We start from the raw sequence: 9,181 nt of genomic DNA, 5'->3' as shown, positions 1-9,181 counted from the left end.
TTCCTCTTCAAACTGTCATTCCCAGCATAGTAGATCATATGGTTGTCTGATTCAAAATGGCCAAAACCCGTCCATTTTAGCTTACTAATACCGAGGATATCAATCTTTATGCATTCCATTTCATTTTTGACAACTTCCAATTTTCCTAGATTTTCGTACATTCCATGTTCCGATGATTAATGGATGTCTGCAGCTGTTTCTCTTCAATTTGAGTGGTATCACATCAGCAAATGGAGGTCTCGAAAGCTTTACCTTACCCATAGGAGTAAGGCTCAGATGATGCAGCTCTTTCCCAGTCCTATTTTGAGAGCCTTCTAACGTAACCGGACTATACATAAAGTTGCACGGTAATGTATCAGACAGTGTTTCTTTGCTATTCATAAGGTTTTCCCTGGCCAATTCTTTGAGAAGTGTGGACGGCCTCTTCCTTCTTCCTAGTCTGTCTCAGTCTGTAAGCTGGGCTGATACCTGTGCACCATGTGCATCCTGCTGGGTTTGAAACACCAGTGGCTCAGCCTCAAAAATCACATCAACATGTCACCATGGTAGGACAAACGGACAGACAAGTTTGTCTCCCCTTTGGAAACCTCTCGTACCACCCTTACCTGGGTCCCTCAATAAATAGCTGATGAATAAATGAACAAATCTGTTGTCTGTTCTTAGGATAACTATTCATTTCTCTTTCTACCCCCAGATGTAGAGAGATGTCCAGGCTCTGAGTGTGAAGGCACTGTGTATGCCTTATAAATAAATTGGCCATATGGTTTATTGCTCAAACCGGGACACTTTTGATGGTGAAGGAATATAATTTTTATAAATATGCAAGGATACCAGCCACCAAATGAGAGTGTTCCAAACAAAGTATGGTATATGGTGAAACTCTTATAGGCATGTGCCCTGGAAAGAGGATGGACCAGGACATCTTGGAGACAGAAAGAAGCAAAGAAACCCAGCTGTTTCCTTTATAGTTCCTGTGGCCATGGGCAACCCAGTAGCTCAGCAATGGAGACCAGAGGAGTAAAGAGTACTTGGATACCCATTGCCATGGAGTCAATGTCAACTCATAGCAACTTTATAGGACAGAGTAGAACTGTCCCATAGGATTTCCAAAGCTGTAATTCTTTACAGAAGCAAACTGACATATCTTTTTCTGTGGAGTGGCTGGTGGGTTCGAACTATCAATCTTTTGGTGAACAGCCAAGTGTTTAACTGCTGGGCCACTGCTGTGAGCTGGAACACTTCCACTCTCTGTAGTTTTCTTAAGAGGCTAGCAAAAGAGCCTGTGGCACCCAGGACTCATGCCAGATGGCATCATGATAGAGCCTAGGAAGAAAATCCCAAGGCAGTGCACTCTGGCCTTCTTCCTGTTCCACCCCGGGGAGCTAGGCCAAAGTCATAGCTGGGATTTGGCCTTCTGGGTAACCATGTCAGACCATAGAGAGACTCACTGGGGAAAATGCTTAATGCTCTAAGGAGGCAGTACTCCTTAGGACCTCACACTGGAGATGAGGTCCACATACAGTGAAATCTGTGTAGTCCATTAAGTCCCCATAATAATTCATGAATGAAAAGGGCAGTAAGATCTAATCGAGGTTAGTATCTATTCATTGCATAGGCTAATCAAGATGGTATAGGTATCATTGATTTTGGTTTAAAATTACCAGTAGTAACATTCATTATAGCACAATTGCCAGGTACCAACACTGTTAGGGGGTGAATTTGAATATTACTTCCTGTGCCTTTGGGTTTAGAGTTCATGAAATGCTCTTGCAAAATCCCATTCAACTCTTTAAAGTCATCCAAATCCAATCAGATCTTGTCCAGACTGGCAAAACTGTTACCAAAATAAATTCTCCTTTTTTATTTACTGACAACTTCATGTTGTTAAACAATTACATACTTTTAAAATGTATGTTGTTGTTATTGGGTGCTTTCAAATCCGTTCTGACTCCTAACGACCCCATGTGACACAGTAGAACTGCCCCATAGGGTTTCCTGGGCTGTAATCTATAGGAGCAGATGTCTTTCCCCTGAGGAGCCCTGGGTAGGTTCGAACCACCAACTTTTTGGTTAGCAGCTGAGTTCTTAACTGCTGTGCCACCAGGGCTCCTTCTAAAATATATATAAGCCCATCATTTCCGTCGGATTACAACTCTGAGAAGAAGCTGATTGCATTTAGAGTAAACCCTTCTCTATGTTCTCCTGGTATCATTAAGAAGTCAACAAACATGGACAACACAGTAAATCACTCTAAATAGGTCTTTTACAAAGCAGCCATCCCTCATCTTGGTATATCTGGTGATTAAGAGTGTAACTTAAAATTCACCCTTTGATTTCATTTAAGAACACTGTTTTTTTAATTTTATTATTTTTAAGAAAAGTGATTGGTCTTCTTATCATGTGAGAAACCTAGCTGTTTGATATGTTCACCATACCCTGCTTATGTGGAGTTTATCTGAAACCACAGAGAATTATGAGAGGACAGAGTTCCTAGCTTGATTCATGACTCTATATTTTAAAATATCTCTCATGAAATGCAAGAATGGCAGATGTTAATATTGCTCTTGTTTCTAATGAACATGACTCAATTTACCCTAGAATTAGACCTCATTTGCCAGATAGTATCTGGGAGGCTGGATTTTCATGGTGGCAACCAATGTGGAAGCTTCTTGTTTTCCTGAACTAGCGAGCTGTTCTGGTGTTTGGCCCACTGGAGCACCATCCACCCCGGGCCCAGCCCAACAGAGGGGTCACATTACATGCTTCCCAGAGGGTGCATCCGGGGGCTGCTTTGCAGCTCTGCTGGCAGCACAGGAACTTCCCGTCCACGAAGAACCCGCTGTGGTACTTGATCAGCAGATGAGGGTTGCCCCTTATCTCTGGGGAGCAGGCAGAAAGAAAACAAGATGTGAGCAAACGTTGGCCCAAGAGAAGAAACACATTTAGTAAGCACTGTTATCACAGAACAATGGAAACCCCATTTTGCCAGCAACCACAGTAAGACCAAATGGTTCCCAAAGGATGTAAGTCTTTCACTCAGATATTAATAAGCCAAAAGGAAAACGAAAAGTCTAATCATGTGTGCAGTGAGAACAACACAGTAACATATATTAGTCTTTTAAAAAGTAATTTTAAAATATGCATATACAGCTTAACTTAGAAATACATTCCTAATGGAAGTGAGTGAGTTAGGGCACATGGTGTTTGATTGCAGCAGAAGGAGGTGAGAGGGTGGGGCTAGATCTTAACCAAAAGAAAAGAAGCTTCTAATAAACTGATACTTACCTCCTACTTTTTATTTTGAAAAATTCAAATGCACAGAAAAGTTACCAGAATAGTACAATGAACATCCATATACACTTTACCTGCTGTTGTATTGATTTCACAACACAGTGACCCTACAGGGTGGAGTAGAACTGCCCCAGAGGGTTTCCAAGGCTGTAAATCTTCATGGAAGCAGACTGCTACATCTTTCTCTCCACAGAGCGGCTGGTGGATTTGAACCACATACCTTTCAATTAACAGTAGAGTGCTTACAATTATGCAACTAGGACTCCTACCCTTTATCCAGATTCATCAATTGTTAACTGTTTGCCACATTTGCTTTCTCCCTCTCTCTCTCTTTCTGTCCATACATATTTCTTCTTATTATTCTTATCATTATCATGTTATGCTTAACCACTTGAGACTAAGTTGCAGACATTATGATCTAAATTGTCACCCCTGTAGCAGGTAACTTCTATGAACAAGGACATTCACTTATTCACACCTGCATTTAGTTATCTTGTCTCTTTAGTTTCCCTTGGATCTTGAACATTTTCTCATTCCTTATCTAGTGGCATAGTGCCTAGGCATTTGACTGCTAACCAGAAGGCTGGCAGTTTAAACCCACCAGCCACTCCTCAGAAGGAAGGTTGGGCAATCTCCTTCCATAGTGATACCACCTCAGAAACCCAAGGAGGGGTCGCTATGAGTCAGATCTGACTTGACGGCAGTGAATTTTGAGTAGGAACGATTTATGGAATGTCTTAGTTTCCTAAGGCTGCTGTAACAAAATTCCACAAAGTGGGTAGCTTTAAACAATAGAAATTGTATTGTCTGGAGGCTGAGAGTCCAAGATTAGGGTGTTGGCCATGGTGATTCCTCCTGAGTCTCAGAGACAGAATCTCTTCCATGCCTCTCCCCTTTGCTTCTGGTAGCTCCAGGCGTTCCTTGCCTTCCAGCTGCAGGGTCACATGGTTTTCTCCCTGTCTCTACATATTTTCTCTTTTATAAAGACACCAGGATTAGGACCCACCTGGGTCCAGTATGCCTTCATGTTAACCTAACTGATAACATCTTCACAGATTCTTTTTCCAAGCAGAATCACATTCATAGGTACAGGGGTTAGAACTTCAACATATTTTGGGGGGACACACTCTAATCCATAACAAGGAGCTACTTTTCTAGGAGTATGTGCATTTAAAAAACTAACCATGATCATACAAATACTGTATGATTCCACTTATACGAAATATTAGACTAGACAAGTGCAGAGACAGAAGCTTATCAGTGGTTACCAAGGGTGTGAGGGAGGAGTGAATGGGAGCTATCATTGAAGGTGTATTGAGTTTCTGTTTGGACTGATGTCAAACTTTTGGAAATGGATAATGATGATGGTAGTACAACATGGTGAATGTAATTTACAGGCATACCTCAGAGATACTGTGGGTTCTGTTCCAGACCACCACAAATCAAGTGAGTCACACAAATTTGTTTGGTTTCCCAGTGCATATGAAAGTTATGTTTACACTATAGTGTACTCTATTAAGTGTACAATAAATAGCATTGTGAAAAAGTTTGAAATACTGTAAGAATGACCAAAATATGACACAGAGACACAAAGTGAGCACATGCTGTTGGGAAAGTGGCACCAATAGACTTGCTTGATGCAAGGTTGCCACAAACCTTCAATTTGTGAAAAATGCAGTATCTGTTATCTGTGATGCATAATGAAACAAGGTATGCCTGTAATGTCACTGATTACACACTAAGAAATGATTGTGATAGCACACTTTTGGTTATGTATTTCACCACCATCAGATCAAATAAAAACAATTAACCATGGGGATAAAGGAGCTTTGGTGGTACAGTGGTTAAGGCATTTGGCTGCTAACCAAAAGGTCAGTGGTTCGAAACCACCAGCTGCTCCGTGGAAGAAAGATTGGGCAGTCTGCTTCTGTAAAGATTTACAGCCTTGGAAATCCTATGGCGGTTGCTACGAGTCAGAACTGACTCAATGGCAGTGAGTTTGAACCATGGGTATAGGATAATGTTTAATTCAAAGGAACGGAACTCTAGTGTTGTTGGAGTGTACTCTTGTATCTCTTGGAATACAACAGAGAAACTCACAAAGCCGTAGTAGAGAATACTTCAAGAAGAGTATAGATGGAGACTCTAGGCTGACTCTACTTGTGGCTTCAACTCTTCATCTCTTGATTTTCTGTTCATTTGAGGATTTCTTATTTTAATCCCAAGGGTAATTCTGATCCTCCTTTATAACCCTGCCTCAAGCAAGTATATGGTGATAATAATAACTGTTTTGCAGAGTCATTGGGAGGATTTGGGATAATATATGTAAAGTACTAAGCACAATGTTTAGGATCTTTGGTGGCATAGTGCCTAAGACATTTGACTGCTAACCAGAAGGCTGGAGGTTCAAACCCACCAGCCTCTCTTCAGAAGAAAAATGGAGCAATCTACTTCCATAGTGATACTGCCTCAGAAACCCAAGGAGGGGTCGCTATGAGTCAGGTCTGACTCGACAGCACATAAGAACAACAACAACAACACAAGCACAATGTTTGGCTCACAGTAAGTGTTCAATAAATGTCACTAAAGTGGGCCTTAGTGACTCTGTTCCCTTAGTTTAGCTCAGTTCAGCTTAGCCGAGGATGTTGACATTCAAAACAAAAACAAAACTTTACTAAATATTAATGAGAATTAAAGGGAAGTTATTAAAGAAATCACAAAAAGCAAAAGCAATTAAGATTTCAAAATGCACATTTCTGGTATTGGTCCCAAATGGTCATTGCAATTCGTCGGGCACATTACCTGCCTTCTTGCCCTCTAAGTTCCTGATCGCCACATGTCAGAAACCCTATTAATTCCTATTATATGGATTTTGTTTCCTGGACTATTAATTCTTTCCCCGACTAAGTCCCAAAGTCCACTTTGCAGCATTCCAATGCCTAATAATGACACTAAGAGGAGCTCGTATATTAACATATGTATAGCACTTTACCGGAGCTCTGGTGGCATAGTGCCTAAGGCACTTGACTGCTAACCAGAAGGCTGGCAGTTCGAACCTACCAGTCACTCCTCGGAAAGAAGATGGGGCAATCTACTTCCGTAGTGATGCTGCCTTGGAAATCCAAGGAGGGGTCGCTATGAGTCCGGTCCGACTCGACGGCGCATAACAACAACAACAATAAACAAGGGTTAAATATTATACTCACTCTATTATCCTACCTTAAAGAAAAAATATTGTAATGAGGGGTATCCTAGCGCCAAATTATTGACCACAATTCTCTTTATTCTACCAAAAGTTAGTACCAGTACCAAATAAAAGCATCATTAATCATTAATCCATGCTTTTGCCTTTTACACTGGTTAAAAAGCTGAATTTGGGTAATTGAGTTCTGAGGCCTCTATGATTAAGTATGTGGCATTGGTCATGTCTATTTAACTTTAAAAACCAAAAACCAAACCAAACTCACTGCCGTTGAGTAGATTCCGACTCATAGCGACCCCTCCTTGGGTTTTTAAGGCGGTATCTCTACAGAAATAGATTGCCCAATCTTCCTTCTGAAGAGTGGCTGGTGGGTTTGAACCGCCAGCCTTCTGGTTAGCAGTCAAATGCCTTAGGCACTATGCTCCCAGAGCCCCCTATTTACCTTTACTCATCTGAAAAACAAACAAACGAACAACAACAAACCAGGTCCCTGGGTCTTACAAATGGTTTGCTCCCGGCTACTAACTGAAAGGTTTGCAGTTTGAACCCACCCAGTGGTGCCGTGGAAGAAAGGCCTGGCAATCTGCTTCCATAAAGATTACAGCCACAAAAACCCTACAGAGTTCAGTTTTACTGTGTAACACATGGGATCGCCATGAGTTGGAATTAACTTGATGGCAATGGGTTTATGTGAAAAACGGAGAATAATATTACCCCTTCCCATAGAGTTGTTGAGAAGATTACCTAAAAAAAATGTTTTACAAGTGCTTGACACAGTGCCTGGCAAATGGTAAGTGGTTAGGAAGTCTTAGGAGCTCTGGTGGCGCAGTGCCTAAGGCTCTTGACTGCTAACCAGAGGGCTGGCAGTTCAAACCCATCAGCCACTCCTCAGAAGGAAGATGGGGCAATCTACTTCTGTAGTGATACCACCTCGGAAACGCAAGGAGGGGTCGACGGCAGTGGGTTTGGTTTTGTTTTTGGTAGGAAGTCTTAGACATAACAACTGCAAAGACTGAAAGAACAGTAGTCACTGGACCTGACACAGCCCCATGGCAACTTAGTAAAGACAAGCACAGTGGGTGAAGGGCAGATGGGCTGGTGTCCCCCAACCTGCTGGGAAGGCACAATAGTCAGCTCTGTGCTGAGCAGGAAAGGGAATCTGATCCACTGGTTTCCTCTTTGTAACAATGAAAATGCAAAATGAGAAGGAGCACGGCCCATTGCCCCAGGCTGGTAGGAAAATCAATAGATGCTCTCTTGGCATCTGGTCCTTTGACTGACATATTGTTCTCCCAAGTCTCCAAAGAACTCAAGCAATGGTTTCTTTTTACAACTTTTTTTTCATTACCTTTTTGTAATGCTTTCAACCACTGACTTCGGCTCTCTTCATTCGATGCATAGATGTATAGAAGCCCTTCTTTATAGACGATCTGGAAAGGAAAAGATGTGGTGTGTTTGGATGATAGACCCCCTTCGTGCAACTACAGACTTTCTATCATCCAAAAGAAACCTTGAGTTTTCTTCCATGATCTATATTAGCTCTGGAATTAGACGAAAAAAAATAAAAGTTCTACAAAGATGATTTTGCCTCTGTCCCTCAATTTTCTTTTTATGCAGGACACTCCCACAAGTTGGAAAATCATAGCAATGATGAAATTGATAGCAGTGAACATGGAGTTCTTAGCAGGGATGCCTTGGACCATGGAGAAAGAAAATTCTGGATATTAGAAGTATCTCAGAAAGTTCCAGTCCACCTTTCTGCCCAATGCATGACTCCCTTTATACCCCTTGGAAAATGTTTATCTGCTCTGTTTATGCACACACCTCCAGGGACAGAATGCTCTCCACTTTGCTAAGGTTGCAATCCTTGCCAATTTCCATATAGTCTAAGCATTGTCCAGCTCATGCTAATATTGAGCAAAAATACATCTCCCTAGTACTTTAGTCAGGAGCTCTGGTAGCATAGTGCCTAGGGCACTTGACTGCTAACCAGAAGGCTGGCAGTTCAAACCCCCCAGCCACTTCTCGGAAGGAAGGTTAGGCAATCTACTTCCGCAGTGATACTGCCTCAGAAACCCAAGGAGAGGTCACTATGAGTCGGGTCCAACTTGTCGGCACATAACAACAACAACAGTACTTTAGTCCACTGGGTCAAATTCTATTCCAGGAATCCCTCAGAACAAGTCACTTGCTATTACTTAGGACACTTATTTAAACATTTGAAGATACATGCCTCCCTCCCATCCATCTCTAACTGACTCAACTCTTCTTGGTAAATAATATACACCGTGTTTAGAACGCTGGGCTTAGAATGCTGGGCTCTTCACTAGCTACTTTAATATTTTAACCATTTTTCAACTTAATGAAAAAATATGATTATGCTCATTTTGCAACCAAGGAAACAAACTCAGGGTGAGGCTAAGGATGTTCTCTATGGTTACATAAATATAAATGGGGAGACTGGGAGCTCTGTGGGGCTCCAAAACCTATGTTCTTTTGTGTTCTGGTGTCGTAGTGCCTAAAGGCATTTCACTGCTAACCAGAAGGCTGGCAGTTCAAACCCACCAGCCACTCCTTGGAAGGAAGGTTGGCCAATCTACTTTCGTAGTGATACTGCCTTGGAAACCCAAGGAGGGGTCGCTATTAGTCAGGTCCGACTCAATGGCAGTGCGTTGCGTTGTTGTTTAT

The 9,181-nt window shown here is 41.9% G+C and overlaps 1 protein-coding gene across 1 annotated transcript in view; it reads right to left on the bottom strand.

The window, feature by feature from the left end:
* The window catches only part of BMX (BMX non-receptor tyrosine kinase), a 69,069-nt gene that overhangs the window by 56,547 nt on the left and 3,341 nt on the right, over window positions 1-9,181 (bottom strand). The window contains exons 3-4 of the mRNA XM_007952836.1: window positions 7,842-7,923; window positions 2,760-2,879 (exon numbers count right to left, since the gene is read on the bottom strand). Coding sequence (XP_007951027.1) covers window positions 2,760-2,879; window positions 7,842-7,923 — 202 coding nt within the window. The remainder of the gene's footprint in view (window positions 1-2,759; window positions 2,880-7,841; window positions 7,924-9,181) is intronic.

The sequence above is a fragment of the Orycteropus afer genome, unplaced genomic scaffold (assembly GCF_000298275.1).
Source record: "Orycteropus afer afer isolate SDZICR_OR568_19922 unplaced genomic scaffold, OryAfe1.0 scaffold00360, whole genome shotgun sequence".
In the NCBI taxonomy this organism is placed as follows: Eukaryota; Metazoa; Chordata; class Mammalia; order Tubulidentata; family Orycteropodidae; genus Orycteropus; species Orycteropus afer.
Note: the sequence above shows the minus strand (reverse complement) of the source record. Positions and strands in the feature narration are given on the sequence as shown.